Raw genomic sequence first — 20121 nt, forward strand, 5'->3', positions numbered from 1 at the left:
CATGCCAGGTTCGTTAACTACCCTGTCTATGATGTAGCGCATCAGATGGAGGTTGTCATGGATGCTCCGGCCCGGCACGGCGCACGTTTGTGCGTTGTCGACCAGTTTCTCGATGACAAGCGCCAACTTCTTGGCTAACACCTTTGTCAAAATTTTCGGTCTGCATTGAGCAGCGTGATTGGTCTAAAGTTATCTATAATGTTTCCCTTGTTTGGATCTTTCTTCAGCAGAGTTACAGCTCCTCGACTCACAAAACCGGGTATGCTCCCGTTTTGCTGCCAGTTGCAGTTATACCGCTGCCAAGACGTCTCCAAACAAGTCTGGCATACAATTGTAAAACTCGTAGGGTAGACCATCCAAACCCGGTGATTTGTCCCTCGAGCATTCTGCTATCGCTTCCTGCACTTCCGCCGCCGTGATGGCACCTTCGCAGCACCCTGCCTTTCTTGTCGAGAGTCGTGGCAGGCTATGTAGGTAGGCACTGAAGTCCACCCTACGTTCTTGCCCTCCACTCGTCCCGAACAGTCGGGCAAAATGCTGCTGAAAGGCCTCACACATTTTACTTGGTCGAGCAATTCGCGCCCCTGTTCATCTACCAGTGACCGAATGGTGGCTTTGTTGCCCTGTGCGCGCCTCTGCCACCCGGGCCTCTCTCGCGGCTCCAACACATTCGTTCCTTAGAGCACGCATCCTAGCTCTGACAGCACATCCTTCGTGTTTGGCGTTGAAGTGTTGGTCGAGGCCAACCTCGCCGCCAAAACGTCGGATGCGATGCCGCTTCTAATTGCCTCTTCTAGCTTCTTAACTAGCTCACCCTCTACTCTATTTCTATCTATGGCTAGTGCTTTGCTGTACCTAATCGCTTCTGCTTTTACTGCTCTCTTGAGGGCAAACCACCATTTGTTGTTGATGATGGCTCCCGTCAAAGCCCTCTTTACTAGTGTGCTAATCCGGTCTCTGAAAACTTGTCTGGACGGGAATGATGCGTTCAGTTTCCAGTACTCAGGACCCTGTCTATGTGCCTTATCTAAGTCTAGCGTACACGTCACCAATTTGTGATCCGTGTAGCTGACTGTGTGGAATTGTGGACATCCTAAGTTATCCTTGTCTACTGTCCTACACAGTATCCTCTAGATACGATCTCGACGACCCACTGCGGTTGCTCCATGTCCACGTTGGTGCATTTGGTGGTCGAGTCGGTACCTGTCAGACAGTTGGAATCGTCTGAGCAGGTCTCTGAGGCATTTGCATCCCCTTCTGTTTCTGTCTCTACCCACGTAGTCTACATGCGTGTCCAAGGTAGCATTCCAATCCCCCACTAAGAGTAAAGGACGAGACGTTCCCAAGAATACTTCTAGACGTCGAAAGAAATCCGCCCGACCTGTTAAGGCGGTGCGTAGACTGATACGAGTCGAAAAGCGCACCTATTGCTGCCGTCAACATCCAGAACGACTAGTCTACCCTCCGGGTCTACGAATATCGTCTTGACTTCGAGATCCAGGCTCTTGTGAAAAAGTACCGCGGTGCCACTACCGCCCATCCTCGGCAGACAGGGAGCGAAATAAATGTTAAACTGTCCGCCAAACATGGACTTTAGGGCCCGTGGCTCGTGGAGTCTGGTCTCACTTATGGCTATGATTCCCAAATCATGTGACTTGATGTCATTTAGGAGGTATCCTTGTTTCCAAGGAGACCCCAAGCCACGCGCATTCACACAACCAATCTTGACCATGATTCTATTATTTGGGTGTGTGCTTTAAAACACAAAAATGAAAGTACAGAGAGTTACTTACTTGTGTCGAAAGTTTTGTTGGCTTCCTCGTTCTTTGATGTGTCTTCGAGGAGGTTTTTATACAGTTTTTGGGACAGATATTTCTGGAAACCCCCTACAGCATTTGGGAAGAGGGCTTTGAGTTTGTGGTGTTGTGTTTGTGTGATGTGTAGTATTTTGATGTGTTTGGGTGGTGTAGTGCGTGATGATTGCTATTTTTAAAGTCATCTTCACAAATGTTGTGTATCCTGTGATGTCCTCCATTAGTTTGGAGTCTTTGGTGTCTATCGCTGATAGCATTGTTTTTGTGGTGTTGGTGCTTGTTTTGTTGTGTATGGAGTTTTCAGGGTTCAGGTATCTCCCTGCTTTGGTTGCGATTTCTTGTTTGGTTTTCTTGATCTTTTTCTTTTACCCCCTGTGGCTATTTGCCATTCTGTCGAACTTTCATCGTTAGATGAAAAGTCTGACGAATCAGCAGGGGGCAAGGGTTAAAGCGTCTGGTGTGTTTGTGCGGTTGTAGATTGTTGTGGTGCGGGGGAGGGTGTTGCTGGGGGTTTGTTGTGGTTATTGTCTCTCCTACATCCTTGGTGCTTGTCTTTTCGTTTTGTTATTTTGGTGTTGGAATTGGTTTATTTGTTGTTGGTGGTGATGATTCTGTTCTTGGCGCTGGTGGTGGGTTGTTTGGTTGGGTTGGCTTGTTCTTTGTTGTTTTTCCTGCATTTCCGCATACAGCTTCTTGACTAGCTGTCCATATTGTGGTGTGGGCAATAATGCTGGCTTTTGTAATTTTTCATGTGGCTGTTGTTGTTGTTGTAATTTTGCGGCAGATTTGCACTCCTTTTTGAGGTGTGCCTCACTGCCACATGTATAGCATCGTGGCCTTCTGCCCTCGACTACTACCTATAACTTGCGGCCATCCTCAAGATGTACGTGGGTAGGGATTTTATTGATGTCGTCTTGACTTATGTGGAAGAGGAACTCTATTCTCTTTCCCAGCCAGTCCTTGTTTTTCGAAACACCGATATCTAGGATGTTTAAGTCCTCCATTTCGGATGTTAAGGCGGATGTTATCCACAGTGTTGTAGTCACTTGGGGGACACCACTGATAATGACCTTCGTCACCTTCTGGCCGAGGTAACTCAGTGTCATCGTTAGTTCATCAGAATGAAGGGTTATCGTTGAGAATTTCTTCGCCAACTCTTCATTCTGAAAAACCACCTGTACGTGGGCGAACAAGTTCGCCCAAGTCACATAATCCTTGTATCCCCAGATGGGGCGTAAGCACTTTTCGACTTTGTCTGTGCTTGCCTTTTCTGGACTTTTAGTTTTTTTATTTCTGATTTTATATACAATTGTCTTTTTTTTCTCCTCATTCAGTATGTCTTGAGGTATGTGTAAGAGTATTTTTCCGTTTTCATTTGTAATAAGGTTTCTGCAATCTTTAATCTGTTGCGTGTAGTAAACGAAACTTTTGTTACCTTTTCTTTTATCGCCTCGGCGAAGTTTGTTGTTGTTTTGTTATTGTTGTTACTGCCGGTGGTGGGGTTGGTGTTGATGGCAGGGGTGTGGGTTGTAGGTTTGTGGTTGCTGATTATGCAAATAGCAAGGGGTGGAAAATTGCCTGCGTAATTAGTCCTGCATTAGCGCAAATTTCGGCATTTCGTTTGCTTGTCGTCGTTATTTTTTCACTTGTTGGTGATGGAGTGAGCAGTGGTTGAAGGGAATTGTTGTTGTCGTCGTCGTTGTTGTTGTTGTTGTGTTGTTGTTGTTGTTGTTATTGTCGTTCTTGGTGACGGCGGGTGTGTGTTAGTGGTATTAGTAGCATTGACGGCACGGTCTTTGGTGGCGGTGATGGTGATGTTGGTATTGTTATGGTGGTGGCGATGTCTTTAGCAGGGATAGCAGTTTTAGTAGCAGATTCTGCCATGGTGTTGTTGTCGGTGTTGGTGGTGGACTCACTGATGGTGTTGACGGTGCTTGGCCTTGCGACCTTTGTTTTGTATTTGTTGCTGTTGTCGATGTTGATGGTGGTGGAGGTGGTGTTGTTGTCAGGTTCAGCGTATGCTAACAGAGCATCCTGTTTTTCTGTCTCTGCGTCACGCTTGACTTGCACCTCAGCCTCGTGGTGACCAGTGGCCATTTTTGAAGTTAAAATGGCTAAATGAAACCACGAAGGCTATGAGAATTTCTTTTTTAATTTTGCCCGCAAGGGGCAAAATTTTGTGTAGATATTTATCAAAGGTTTGCAGTGGATGTTGTTGCACAACTTTTAAACACAAAATATTTGTCAATATACACTTTTGAACGTATAAAAATACCAACTTACGTGGAGCCCATTTGACTTGCGTCTGTTGTCCAGATAGATAGATAGATAGATAGATGGATGGATATGTAGGTAGATTGACAGACAGACAGACAGACAGACATGCAGACAGACAGACAGGCAGGCAGGCAGGCAGGCAGGCAGGCAGGCAGGCAGGCAGACAGACAGACAGACAGACAGACAGACAGATAGACAGATAGATAGATAGATAGATAGATAGATAGATAGATAGATAGATAGATAGATAGATAGATAGATAGAGAGAGAGATAGATAGAGAGAGAGAGAGAGGTTGAGAGAGAGAGGGGTTGAGAGAGAGAGAGGTTGAGAGAGAGAGAGAGAGAGAGATAGATAGACAAAAGGGATGCCGAAAAGTTCCTGGATTTAGGTAAAAGAATAAACAAGCGTATCATTAATTATAATTTTATTCACTATATTCCCCTCTCAGATTCAAACACTTATTGCAACGGTCCTTCAGGTTTTCTAAGTCCTGTAAAAGAACTCGGGAGGTTGGGCTTCCAACCAGGCCTTTTGCGATAACCTTAAAACCTGGAACTTTTCAGCAACCCTTCGTGTGTATATATGTGTGCGTGTGTGTGTGTGTGTGTGTGTGTGTGTGGTGTGTGTGTGTGTGTATGTGTATGTGTGTGTGTGTGTGTGCATAAAATAAGTGATGGTTTGTTGTCAACTTAATGCGGCAGTCCCAGGAAAGGAAGAATGCTACTGCTATTTAGCCCAAGGATCGTTTCCTGGTACTAAATAGCAGTAGCATCATCCCTTTCCTGGGACTGCCGCATTAAGTTGACAACAAACCATCACTTTACGTGCGTGCTGCTACTGTATAAGTCTTTCTGAGAGATTTAGAAATGCAAATATTTCTAAAATTTATATATATATATATATATATATATATATATATATATATATATACAGGAGAAATACCCAGGAGAAACCGGAATTTTGTAATATTTTTCTATTCTCTTAGTTTATACTTTTACCGTCTTCAAAATATTCTCCATTTCAAGCCATGCATCGGTCCAGATGCGTTTTCCACTGTTCGAAGCAGTCCTGGAACTCTTACGAAGTGATGCCTTTTAACACCTCCATTGTTTTTCTCTTCATCTCCGCCATGTCTTCAAAACGTTTTCCTTTAAGGACATTTTTCATTCGAGGAAACAAAAAAATGTCGCAGGAGCAAGATCGGGTGAATAGAGAAGGTGGATAAACGGGGTCATGCCATTTTTGGTCAAAAACTGTCTCACATTCAAGGCGGTGTTCGCAGGCGCATTGTCGTGATGAAACGACCATTCTCCACTTTGAAGGTATATGCATGTATATGTATATATGTATGTGTATATATATATATATCAGCACGAACTTTCCGGACAACCCAATACTTGCTCAAGATACCTTATAAGGATGTTCTTTTTATTCGAACACACATACACACACGCATCAGATATCATACAGCAATGTTAGGAATTGCTGGTTTATAGCATTATTGAATCGTAGGATTTATAGGAACAATATTATAACAGATGGGAGTCACAACACAAATGTTCTAGTCGCAACACCTGGCAGAATTTTCAACGAATTTTGCTATCACTATTTTCACTTTTTCAAAATTGTTTCTAGTCTGATTTTAAAAAATCAGTCCTAGATTCTCAAACACCGTTGTAATGATCATTTGACGCAGTAATTAAAGATTGTGTATAAATATAATAATTATTATGACATCAGAATAATTGCAATACGTCATTTTTCAAACCTCATTTTAAAACTTTAAAACATTTCCAATTCCTGGCAGAACATACCAGGAACTCGAAAGTTTTTTCCTTTCTTTTTTTATCACAAAAATAGAAAACCGAACTTCTTTAGCACTATAGCTAAAATCTAATGGGATCTATCACTCACTTATCCAGAAGATGTTACTCTCCTCAATGTTGGTATCTTTTTCTTGTATTTTGATATATAGTCCTTTTGTTTTCTTTTCAGATTTTTCTATTAATATAAATCTATCCTGATGTCATGAGAATTCAGTAATATAATTATATTCTATATTTTGGGAGCACAGTTTACGGTGTTGTTTATATATTACTACATGTAGAGAGAGAGGAGTCGATTTTAACACCATCGATGAAACTTTATACAAATGTAGATGCGAGAAAGTTTCCAACCACAATGCGTTCTGATTAATAAACTGAAAAATCTATAATGTACTGAGAAACAACTATATCATAAATCAGTAGAAAAGGCACAAAATATATTGGGTCAATCTTATCGGTAGCTTGTATACGTTTTGTGTAAGATTAGACAAGTGAACAGAAAGCGAGGTTGGAGAATAGAGGAATGCATAAGCATAGGAATGTGGGTGTGTGAAAGAGGGAATCCGAAGGAGCAATATCTGGTGAATATGGAGGGTGGGGGTAACACATCCACTTTAAAGGGTTACAGAATTAATACAGGTTATTGAAACATAACTTTTCTTCCGCGAAAAGACAGCTTAAACTGTGCTCTAAATGGAGGTGTAGTCAAATCCTGTTTTATGAACTCACCCATGTTCTAAAATAAGTCGAAAGGTAAGCTACTATAAATCGGCACAAACTTTCCGGACAACCCAATATTTATTTATTTTACTCTGCTTACTGGTTTCTTTTGCTTTTGTTACTATTGTTGTCCTCCACAGCTTACAACTCATGCGATGACGGAATACCACTGCTGGCAGGATCTGTGATGGACGAAAGATCCTTCAGCATCTTGACATCAAAGCTCCTCGGCGGCCCCGAGAGTCTCGATCTGTAGTGCAATTACAGATATATGGTAGCTATAGTTCTCGCCTATGTATGCTACTGTTGTTTTTGCTGCTGCTGTTGTTATTGTTGTCTATTCTGTTGCACGAAGTCTTCTTCTCTATTCTGTTTCTCCTCCTTCTCCGCCAGAAACCATAACCTTTATGTTTCATCTCTATGTCTTACTGCACAACATTGTGGGCAGATATACCAGGTACTAGCACCCCTGTTTTCTCGCCTCGTCTTCAGTCTTAAAGAGAAAGTGCATGCTTCCATACACACTGTTCCGTTCGATAAAACGTCTTGGGCTACATATTGGCCAGTTCTTAATGTTTTTAATCTACGCCTTCGAGGGCGCATGTGGCCTTTTCAGTTTTCAAGATACAGGAGTGATAATTTCTTCCAAGATACAGGAGTGATGATCCTTCCTTGCAAGGATTCTCCAGGCAAAAAGCAGTATCTTTCGAAAAATAGCCTCCCACAGCTTTTTCCGTTCCCAATGTTGACCTAGGTCCATTGTTTCCCTCAGGTTTTCAGTGTATCCAAAATATGAATTGTTTTACAAAAATCTCTGTTCAATTGTCAGCTTATTTCTTCATCTTGTTTTGATATATTTAATTTACCGAATTTTCAAATTATTTTCATTTCTGTGGAGGGGTGATGTATTTGTTGGCACCACACCTGTAAATAGCACTCTTTTCGATGGGCGCCATTTCAAGACTTTTTTTCTTTTTATGATAGCAAGGTGTATAATGCTAGATCTCTCTAGCCCTCCCAATCAGTTCCGAAACTAACAACGATAATTGGAAGAAATTATAAATTGTTCAAAAATCGATAACAATTTGGTCGAACAAAGAAAACGATGAAAAAAATCACTGGGCATATAACCACAAGGAAATAATAACAACAACAACAACAATAATAATAATAATTATAATCACCCTGATGCAGTACCAGACAGTGGCTCTCATGGCTTCTGGTCTTAACTGATTGGAAGTGTTATCATGTACATTGTTTTGTCTTGGTATAAAAGATGGGCTACAGCAAATATTCTGCTCAATACCACAGATTTGCTTGTCAGTTGTTTGACCTTAACCAGTTGAGCATGTCCCTTAGTGGCTGACGATATGTGCATCTCTGATCACGAGCAGAAGTAGTGGGGAGTATCATAGCCATATGTTGAGAGGGATTCTTAGAGGTTTGGATAATTCCCCTCTGGAAACATGTATGTTTCGTTCAACATCCTTAAACAATCCTTATTCGGGGATCTTTTGAGCGGAATGGGTTACTCGACCAGAAGAAAATTCCTACCTATACACATTTTTACGTTGAGGGAGAAGGACGAGGCATGATATTTCTGCGGCACTTCCTTCTGCCCCTACATAAACGGGACCATGCGTTGTAAACTGTGCATAGCCGAACGGACGAGGATATTAAAGGACTCACTCGATCCGATGAACATCCTTAACTCTCGGACGAAGGTTTTCGGAACCTGCTTGCACTTCAGGAAATTCCTATTGGCGTCCTGGGTTCCATACGCCAACAGGGTCAATTACGAATGGTGGTCAAAGGGAGACAATCTCTTGTTGTTGACAGTGTAACGAAGTCTTTCTAGAGAGGTCACTTGCTAGAGAAGACATACGCAAAGATTAGGGTCTGAAGAAAAGCTATAAAGCTAAGCGCTTTATGGACGTGAAACCCAGGGTAACTCCGTAGACCGGCCATATCGATCTTTATCTGTGTGTGTGTGTGTGCATGTGTGTGTATGTGTCTGTATGTGTATGTGTGTTAGCAACAGAGGCAGTATCAAAACCGAGAAGTAATATTTATCCCCACTTAAGCGTGGATGTTCTATGTTCTGTAAGAACCAACTATACAACAGTGGTTACGATGAAAGAAACTCTCACACTGGCTTTTGGCGCAAAATGCACACTTGTTTTATACCGCTAGCGGAGAGATAAATCCCCGTCAACTCCAGCACTAAGACCTCCAGATAACGTGATTTCGACCTTCCTTGGTCTTGTCAATGAGGGACACTCGACCGCTGGAAATAGCAGCGACTCAAATCCCGCATCCCTACCGAAGGTATATATATATATATATATATATATATATATATCACGTGATCACGTGACCGACCAGGCTATCAGATGTTGCTACACATCGCTGGTCACAATGCGCTTCGCATTGTTTTAGCCTTCAAATGACGCCACCCCGCTGGCTAAGCGAGCAGGCCAACAGAAGAAAGAGTGAGAGAAAGTTGTGGCGAAAGAGTACAGCAGGGATCGCCACCACCTCTTGCCGGGGCCTCGTGGAGCTTTAGGTGTTTTCGCTCAATAAACACTCACAACGCCCGGTCTTGGAATTGAAACCGCGATCCTACGACCGCTGCATTAACCACTGGGCCATTGCACCTCCACACACATATATATATATATATATATATATATATATATAGATATATATATATATATTATATATATATATATATATATATATATATATATACACGCACACACTCTATATGGTTTATTAACTCTCTCTTGTCAATTGTTAAATAATGTCAAATATACTGTAGTATATCTATACTACAGCATAAATAAACGCAAATAATGCTCATATATTGTTTCTCGCCAATTCGATTGATGTTTGCTATCTAACAGTCCTCAAATGAATATACCTATATGCCTTAGATAACATCTCTTTTTCATCGTTGATCATTATCCGACATATAAAAGATCCGAGTGTGTGTGTGTGTGTGTGTGTGTGCTCACCTCATGGTTTATATACTATATCCTGTTAATTCTTGATTTGTGTCTGATATTTAACATATACTCTTTTACTTGTTTCAGTCATGTGACTGTGGCCATGCTGGAGCACCGCTTTTAGTCGAGCAAATAGACCCCAGGACTTATTCTTTGTAAGCCTAATACTTATTCTATCGGTCTCTTTTGCCGAACCGCTAAGTTACGGGGATGTAAACACACTAGCATCGGTTGTCAAGCGATGTTGGGGGGACAAACACAGACACACAAACATATACACACACGTATATATATATATATATATATATATATATATTATATATATATATATATATACATATACATATATACGACGGGCTTCTTTCAGTTTCCGTCTACCAAATCCACTCAGAAGGCTTTGGTCGGCCCGAGGCTATAGTAGAATACACTTGCCCAAGGTGCTACGCAGTGGGACTGAATCCGGAACCATGTGGTTGGTAAGCAGGCTACTTACCACACAGCCACTCCTAAGCCTATATCCACAAATATTTTACAAATGTCGTAGTCTTTGGAAAAGCTGTTACTGATGCTACTGCAACTAGGTTCGGATACCACTTCAGCTCTATAAACAACTGTCTTGGTTTCGCAATGGTCTCCTACTCGGCTTCTGTTGTAGTCCCTGCATGAACATCCCGCGTCCGCCCTAGCCTAAGAGTATTAACTAGAATGGTACATAGGTACGGATGCATTTTCAATAGACACAACGCGAAAACGTGCGTAGGTAGGATGTTCCTTGGGCTACTAGATAAACACTTCACACGTTCACATAGGTACGGGCGCATTTTCAACAGACACAAAATGGCTGCATGGTAAGAAGCTTGCTTCCCAACCACATGGTTCCGGTTTCAGTCCCACTGCGTGGAAACTTGAACAAGTGTCTTCTACTGCAGTCTCAAGCCGACCAAAACCTTGTGAGTGGATTTGGTAGGCAGAAACTGAAAGGCGATGAGCTGGCAGAAACGTTAGCACGCCGAGCGAAATGCTTAGCGGTATTTCGTCTGCCGCTACGTCCCAAGTTCAAATTCCACCGAAGTTGACTTTGCCTTTCATCCTTTAGGGATCGATAAATTAAGTACCAGTTCCGCACTGGGGTCGATGTAATCGACTTAATACCTATGTCTGTCCTTGTTTGTCCCCTCTCTGTTTAGCCCCTTGTGGGTAATAAAGAAATAGGTATTTCGTCTGCCGCTACGTCCCGAGTTCAAATTCCACCGAAGTTGACTTTACCTTTCATCCTTTCGGGGTCGATTAAATATGTACCAGTTACGCACTGGAGTCGATATAATCGACTTGATCCGTTTGTCTGTCCTTGTTTGTCCCCTCTGTGTGTAGCCCCTTGTGGGCAGTAAAGAAATAAGAAACTGAAAGAAGCCCGATGTACATCTGTGCGTGTGTGTATATGTGCCTTTGTGTCCGTGTTTGTCCCCCCCCCGCCCACCGCTCCACAACACTACTTGACAACTGGTATTGGTGTATTTACGTTCCCGTAAACTAGCGGTTCGGCAAAAGATATCGATAAAATTAATGCTAGACTTAAAAAATAAGTACGGGGGTAGATTTATCTGAGTAAAATTTTTCAAGATGATGCCTCAGCATGGCTGTAGTTTAATGTCTGAAACAAGTAAAAGAATAAAAGATAAAAGATTAAAATGGTATGAATAATTACCAGATTTCTTTTTAAAAAGATAATTGTTGCTTTCATTCAAATCCATGTTTTCTTATTCAGTCAGAGTGACTCACAATATTTCAAACAGTTAAGGCGGCGAGATGGCAGAATCGTTAGAACGCCGGGCAAAATGCTAAGCAGTGTTTCGTCCGCCTTTAGGTTCTGAGTTCAAATTCCGCCGAGGTCGACTTTACCGTTCATCCTTTCGGATTCGATAAAATAAGTACCAGCACTGGGGTCGATGTAATCGACATATACCCCCCCCCCAACACACACACACACACTCCCCGAAATTTCTGGCCTTGGGCCAAAATTCGAAACCAATATTTCAAACAGTTTTGGCGGTGACGTGGGAAAACCGTTAGCACGCCGGGTAAAATGCTTAGCAGCATTTCGTCCGTCTTTACATTCTCAGTTCAAATTCCACCGAAGTCGACTTTGCCTTTCTTCCTTTCGGGGTCAATTAAATATGTACCAGTTGAACACTGGGTTCGACGTAACAGATTTACTCCCTCCTCCCTCAATTGCTGTTCTTATGCCAAAATTTGAAATCAATATTTCTACCTGTTCCTTGGACTAAAATAATTGTTCCCCACTGTTTTCTCTATTTCCAGGAACTATACCAAATATCTCTGCAAAATAGAACGCTGTCTTGAAAGTTTCAAAGCATATTCCCGATAAGCGACAGAAAAAGAAGAAAATGAACCAAAATAATAGCACCAATGTTTGTGATAACATTAAAGAAGAACTAGAAGCTAAAATGCTGGATGTCTATTTTCCTGTAATACTATATCTCTCAATTTTTATGACGTTTGGAATAATTGGAAATTGCTTCACTTTTTATATCTACTGTTTCAAATTCGAAATTTCGACTACACAGACGTACGTTGTTGCGCTCGCTATATGCGATCTTCTGACTTGTGCAATATGTATGCCCTTCGACATAGCACTCTTGCATCATCCCTTCACGTTTCACAGTGATATATTATGCCGCTTCATGGTATTTCTTGTTGCAGTAATAGTAATCAGTTCAGGTTTTATTGTAATCATGATAGCAACCGATAGATATAGACTTGTATGTCGACCTCTTGGAGAACAAGTTACCATTGAAAGTTCAAAGAAAATGCTAGTATTTATAGTAGTTCTTGCTACTTTTGTCAGTTTACCAATGCTTTTCATACACACAAAAGAAAAGAGGATAGTTAAGCAATGTGGAAATATTGGAGAAATATGTGCAATTTCTGATAGTTTGAAAAGAACAATCTTTCCTTTCGCCTACTATGTTATCGGAGTGATGTGTTGGTGTTCTATGTTTATTGGTCTTATGATATTATACTCATTAATTGCAGTACGTGTTGGAGAAATTGACAAAGTAAAAAAACATAAACTAAGGCAACTTCTTAAATTTGCATCATATGACGAGAAGCAACACGGTGATATTTCTTTAGACGTGCCAAGATTTCGCTATGTTAGAAGACAGTCATTGCTCCCAACTCAAACCAATTTCATTTTCTTCGTCATCACGTTGCTCTGGGTTACCAGTTATGTACCGCATTTCATTTCAATATTCTGGAAATTGTCCATTGAAAATTTCTATGACAATGTAACTGAAGAAGTCGACCAAATTAACGCTTTTCTATTGCTTTCTTATTACCCCAACTGTGCGATTAACCCATATATTTATGGACTTTGCAACCGACACTTTCGTAGCGAATTAGGACACTTATTCCGTAAAATACGTGCAGTAAGTGAGAAATAAAATATCGAATCTCTGAATTTATTATTTTATAATTGTTCACTAGCGATACATATTACGTTAAATGAAGCAAAGTTCTTCTCAATTCAAATCATTTTAACAAGTATTTAATATTTTCGTATGAGACACCGATATGCATGGATCCTTCAAACGATATAATTTCTGATTTAAAAAAAAACTAAACGATATCATATTGATGCAAAGTTTTCAAAATATATTCTGAGTATTAACCTCCATGGATCTAATCAAAGTGTATTTGACGATTATGGAATGTCTACATAGTATTTCGCATCAAAAGCATAACTTTGTTGTACTAATGACAGCAACTACAACAACGATGAAGTCAGCCAATGAAAGAGCGCTTATTACAACTAACCTTCTTACCGTCATAAAAAAAATGTCTCCTGGATTTGGTAAGGGGAAAGAGGCGAAAAACCCACGGTTCATTACGTCTAGCTACTGTAGAAAGCAAGCCAACAAGATAAAAGGACGTTGATACGAAAATAGACCACAGTATGGACTTCCATAATGGACTGTATCTGCGTTAAACAAGTCGACGGATTAGTGTCTACAACAAAGAAGGTATAATAGCTGGCAAAAGACAGAAGAGTTCTGGCTGGAACATCGTTACTGATAGACGTGCAAAGTTATGGATTGCATACAGCTAGCTAAACAATTGTGTTGACACGATAAGGCCATCGTCAAAACATAGTAATAAACACCAATATAACGATTACAATGAAAACCCTGTTTATTTTTGCAAAATGTTATTCTTTATTGATTTCAGTAAATGTCTGTCACCATGCTGAAGTATTGTCTTCAGGGATTTCGATCAATTATATGTTTTGCCATCCCTTTTCCTTGTATTTATATCATGTAGGAAGATATTTTAATACACACATTTTCATACTACTGGGTTGTCCGGAAAGTTCGTGCCGAATTATTGTAGCTTACCTTCCGACTTATTTTAGAACATGGTTGAGTCCATAAAATAGGATTTGACTACACTTCCATTTAGAGCACAGTTTAAGTTGTCTTTTCGTGGAAGAAGGTTTATGTTCCTATAACCTGTGTTAATTCTGTAACCCTTTAAAATGGAAGATAAGAAAGTTCATTTTCGGCACTTGATGCTTTGGGAACCAGACAAACATTGCTGCAGCTCGGCTGGGATGTGTTACCCCACCCTCCATATTCCCCAGATATTGCTCCTTCGGATTTCCACTTATACAGGTCTCTGCAGAATAGTATTAATGGTAAAAATTTCAATTCCTTGGATGACGTAAAAAAATACCTTGATGAATTATTTGCCATGAAACCACCTCAATTCTGGGAAAAGGGTATTTTCAAGTTAAAAGAAAGATGGAGACACATTGTGCAACAAAATGGTTTCTGTTTGGTTGATTAAAAATGTAATAGCAAGTATTTATTGAGCCATTTCGTTCTTTTAAAAATCGGCACGAACTTTCCGGACAACCCAATACATACACACATACACAGAATGCCCCTAAAATCAAGGTGCCATGTAGTGGGACTGAACCCAGAATCATGTGGTTGAGGAGCATGCTTCTTACCACACAGCCACGCCTGTGTGTGTGTGTGTGTGTGTGTGTATGTGTGTGTGTGTGTGCGTGCGTGTGTGTGTGTGTGCGTGTGTGTGTGTGTGTGTGTGTGTGGTGTGTGTGTGCGTGTGTGTGTGTGTGCGTGTGTGTGTGTGCGTGTGTGTGTGTTTATACTAGCAGAGGCATCCGACGTTGCCCGGGAATTAAATTGTTCCTTATATATTGGAAGAAAAAAGCAAAATATGTTGTACAGAGATTTGTTATTCTAAATTCAATTTATTCTTCAATTGGGAAATCAATTCTTAATTCATAATACAACAACAGCAACTACTACTACTACTACTACTATACTACTACTACTACTACTACTACTACTACTACTACTACTACTATTATTATTATTATTATTATTATTATTATTTTATTATTATTATAAACGAAAATACAAAATTCACCACTTGTACGAAGGGCGATAAATTCTATCACATATGTTGAAAGAAATTATGCAAGAGCTTCTGGGTAAGCAACATTCTTTGTTTTCTGGTTTGGAGCATAGACAAATAAGTGTTGAAAAACTACCTGGAGCAACCATCATAAAGCTGATCATGAGAAAGGCAAGGCTCAATTAAGTGCAAGCCAGTAGATTTCAAAGTCCTACATTGAGCTTTATTAATAGACATTGCGAAGCAAAGTCGCACTGGGAATTGTGTTCGTTTGAACTCAAATGGCATGTCTGTTGGTTTGATGGTTTGATTGGTATTCTTGAAATGGAAACCTCTTTCCCAGAGGCATATTTAGTGATGATGGTAGCTTCTGTCACATTAGGTGATAATGTCTTCACAATCAACCTTCTCACATCGCATATGTATGTATATATATATATATATATATATATATATATATATATATATATATATTATAATAATAATAATAATAATAATAATAATAATAATAATAATAATATGAGGGAATATTATTCCAAACTTACAGGGAAAAATTCAATTTAGAAATACTAAATCAAATTTCACAAAATATAATATAATATATATAAATTAGCAAAAAAAAAACCTTTTATCAATTCAATAATGAAAAATAAAATTATACCATTTAGAAAAATTACATATTATAGAAAGATTAAATATAAGATAAAACATATAACAATGATTAAGTAATGTGCAAAATAATAAATAAAACGTATACATTTGGTATATGTTTTATCTTATATTTAATCTTTCTATAATATGTATTTTTCTAAATGGTATAATTTAATTTTTCATCATTGAATTGATAAAAGGTGTTTTTTTTTCTAATCTCTCTCTCTCTCTCTCTCTCTCTATATATATATATATATATATATATATATATATATATATATATATATATATATATATATAAAGGGTTTTTTTCTTTGTGTTAATTGTCCTGTACTCTATTTTTTTGTTGTTTAAAAAAATGTCCAGTTCCTTGGGTTTGAGTCTATGTTTTCGTTTCTCATTGTGTTCGACGTCTTTTTGGTGTCCTGTACTCATATATGCGTGTATATATACATGTAGAGGTAGGTACAAACATATGTTTATATATATGCATATGTTTTATTTATTAATATATATATATATATATATATATATATATTATATATATATTGCTACGACCTGGTGGCCATAACCCGAATCTACACAACCAACAATGATGGGGTGAATCCAAAACAACAACACACCATGAAGTTTTTTTTTTTAATATTATTAACAATTAAGTATCAGCATACACAAACAACTAACATACAAACAAATATATTGGAACATATAAATTAATGCTTCACTAGACCTGCAGTCAATATATTTACAAAAGTAAAATATATACAATTTAGAAATTTGGATTCAGAAATTTGGTTTCATATATTTGGTTTCATAAATTTGGTTTTCGAAACTTGGATTCCGAAATTTAGACCTAAACATAAATCTAATGTCAAGGCAACCATTTAAACTAAAAGTTCATGATACAAAACGGCTGCCAGACCACATCAATAATTATAGTTATAAAGTAAATAGTCAAACAAATAATCTAGTTTGCTTTAAATTCATACAAAACTGCTTCATACAAGCAAGCTGAGTAACCTTTAGACAAAACTTACATTTTAGTTGTCTAATACAAAAAATTGGCTACATGAAAAATTAAACTCATACCCCCTCTATCTATTTATGCAAATTTTTCAACATTTATCTTAACAGAAAATAACTAGCAAAATTACTACACAATGCAGGGTTTAAAATTCACATAAATATTACAATAGCATAACTTAAGAGATTTTTGTAGTAACCCAGATATGACACAGAAATAATTTAAATCTGACAAGCAAAAGTTCTGACGAATTCCTGGAGCATAAAACACAAAGCACAAAGTACATAAACTAAACAAGCAACCATAGCTTCCAGGATCCAATTGAATGACCTTGTCTCACAGAAAAAAAACTTTAACTCTCACAAAACTGAGTGTAAAATTATCTCTGCTTATAAAGGTTTGCTAAGGCCTAGCCAATTGTTAGTTTCACAGTTCGGCTATTTACACATAACTTCCACCATTTTGACAATCCTGACTTCATCCTGACCTTACAGTGCAGCATGTAAAGCTGTCTGCTTACCTGTTAAAATGTATAATGCAGTGCAGGTAACACTGCCCAATAATAATAATATTTCATAATATATTCATAAAACAAGGGTAATTTTTAAGAAAACCTTAATTTCCTAACAATATATATATATATATATATATATATATATATATATATATATATATATATATATAACGGGAAGCTTTATGAAAATAAACAAAGACGAAGGCAGGTGGAAAACAAACGAACAATTGTATTAGTATGGCGCTCAGGAAATATAAATAAAACAAGTCTTTAACGTTTCGAGCCTACGCTCTTCAACAGAAAGATACACAGAGAGAGAAAAACACAGAAAGAAGGAGAGAAAAAAAAGGAGAGAAAAAAAATGCGTGCAGTAGCTAACGAATCAACAATATATACTTGTAAATCTCATCTGAGAACCCATCATCACCGGAAGACTTCTTGCTTGCTTTTGATACTGCAGATGCCCTGTTGGACCTTATCAAATGTTGGATGGTTGTCAGGAGAGGTAAATCTGGAATCTCTTCAAGTGTTGTGGTGTCCGTGGAGTTGATCCAATTCAGAAGTTCTTGAAAATATTCGGCCCACTTGTGAAGTATCACACTTTTCTCTTTCAGTAAGGTGCCACCGTATGATCTCTCCGAAGCACTCACGTTTCTGCATATATATATATATATCAAATGTGAGGATAAAATTCTTTTCGAAAACAAATATATTTTCTCGAAAAAAGTTTTATCAATGGCCAGCATATTAAAAAATACTTTTAACGGTTAAATTTATAATTCATAAATGAGGGCAAAGGAAAAAAATTCTAATGCCAAATATACCGAAAAATTGGACATATTGTTCATTAACCATATAATTTTTTCACAATACGCACGCCACTCGAAAAAAGGCTGACAGAAATTTCTAAAAAATTCCGATATGGTAATAATGGAATTTTTTAGAAATTTCTGTCAGCCTTTTATCGTGTGGCGTGCGTATTGTGAAAAAATTATATGGTTAATGAACAATATGTCCAATTTTTCGGTATATTTGGCATTAGAATTTTTTTCCTTTGCCCTCATTTATGAATTATATATATATACAGTGGGGGAAGGGAATAACTATTCGTACATGTTAAAATGCTTTATTTATTTAATGCTATATTTGCATACACATGCATAAACTAAGAATATGCAAAAGAAACTAATAAATTATAGTAACTAATGAATTTATATACAATTATAAATATTTAGGGGTGAAAAAAGTATTCGTCAGAATAAATTTATGGTTTTCTATGCCACAAACTACTGTTAAAATAATTTTTTTTACTATAACTTTCTCGTTTGTTCCAATAATCTTATCAGTTGTCATTGTATCATTGTAGAAGATGCGAATATCAGGAACAAACGCCTAACAGAACTAAGAGAAATTTTGCTCCAAGACTGCAAGCGAAGGCGTTTACTGATCAGGGGACGTAATGTTAATATGAGTGCATGCGAGTTCTCTCCCTTGACTGGTTTACGGCTTTCTGCAATCCGATATATTTTGTGCAAAAGGCCTTTTATATAATAGATATATGCCCACATTGTCAAATACAGCAAACTTGTTTAACAACATGTCCGTATGTATGTGCTGGCTTATAGCATTTGTATATAAGAAAAGTATATATTTCGTATTGTAATTTTACCTGCATTCATGCAATGCCGTACATAAACACCTGCACAAGCGGACAACAAAGTACATATACACACGCACCTACACATATACGCACATACGAGGTGGTACTGAAAAGTTCTTGGCTTTGGGTAAAAGAAAATACAGGCGCTTGAGTTCATTTTATTCAACATATTCCCCTCTCAGATTCACACATTTTTTGCAGCGGTCGTTCAGTTTTCCTAAGCCTTGTAAAAGAACTCGGAAAGCTCAGCCTCCAGCCAGGCCTTTCACGACGCCCTTAAAGCCAGGAACTTTTCAGTACCCCTTCGTACATAGCCGTATGTACTCATACATATTTTCACAGAACATCTGCAGTATCAACAGGGCATCTGCAGTATCAAAAGCAAGCAAGATTTTCACAGAACTATATTGGATTCTCAGCGCCGCGATGAATGAGAGTTCAGCAAGAAACGTCTAAAAGAAAGCAATAGCCTTTGGATTTATAACGAAAGTGTGATATTGTTATGCTGGTGAATTGATTTGCTGAACAATTCACACGATGAATATTATTACAGTAAGCATGGTTTGTGCAGAGCCAGTCCTATTCTCTCGGTCTTCAAACTGGTATTGGTCTAATGCAATGGTTCTCAACCAGGGTCTGTATGGCCCCTGAGGGTCAACATAAAGTTTTTAGGGGTTCATAAAGTTTTTAGGTGTTCATAAAGTTTTTAGGTGTTCATAAAGTTTTTAGGTGTTCATAAAGTTTTTAGGGGTTCATAAAGTTTTTAGGGGTTCATAAAGTTTTTAGGTGTTCATAAAGTTTTTAGGGGTTCATAAAGTTTTTATGGGTTCATAAAGTTTTAGGATCCACGATCGTATTTTGCCCCCCACCCCGAAAAAGTTTGCTTTAGATGTATAGGTATGTTTTGGAAGAAACAGCTAAATTTCTTTCTTCAACATTTTACATGCAATGGTTCTCAACCAGGGTCTGTATGGCCCCTGAGGGTCAACATAAAGTTTTTAGGGGTTCATAAAGTTTTTAGGGGTTCATAAAGTTTTTAGGGGTTCATAAAGTTTTTAGGTGTTCATAAAGTTTTTAGGTGTTCATAAAGTTTGAGGATCCACAATCGTATTTTGCCCCCCACCCCGAAAAAATTTGCTTTAGATGTATAGGTATGTTTTGG

General features: G+C 38.4%; 1 protein-coding gene across 2 annotated transcripts in view; it reads left to right on the top strand.

Moving 5' to 3' along the window:
• Window positions 1-13853, top strand: part of LOC115219663 (cholecystokinin receptor type A-like) — a 19597-nt gene extending 5744 nt beyond the window's left edge. Inside the window, exons 1-2 of one of the 2 annotated variants that reach the window (XM_036509577.1) lie at window positions 5880-6035; window positions 11967-13853. In XM_036509577.1, the coding sequence (XP_036365470.1) occupies window positions 12053-13111 (1059 nt within the window). In that variant the 5' untranslated portion in view covers window positions 5880-6035; window positions 11967-12052 and the 3' untranslated portion in view covers window positions 13112-13853. Of the gene's footprint in view, window positions 1-5879; window positions 6036-11966 lie in introns of those variants that run through there. The other variant, XM_036509578.1, reaches the window with a different exon arrangement.
• The last annotated feature ends 6268 nt before the right edge of the window (window positions 13854-20121 follow it).

This window comes from Octopus sinensis, linkage group LG15, assembly GCF_006345805.1.
Source record: "Octopus sinensis linkage group LG15, ASM634580v1, whole genome shotgun sequence".
Classification (NCBI taxonomy): Eukaryota; Metazoa; Mollusca; class Cephalopoda; order Octopoda; family Octopodidae; genus Octopus; species Octopus sinensis.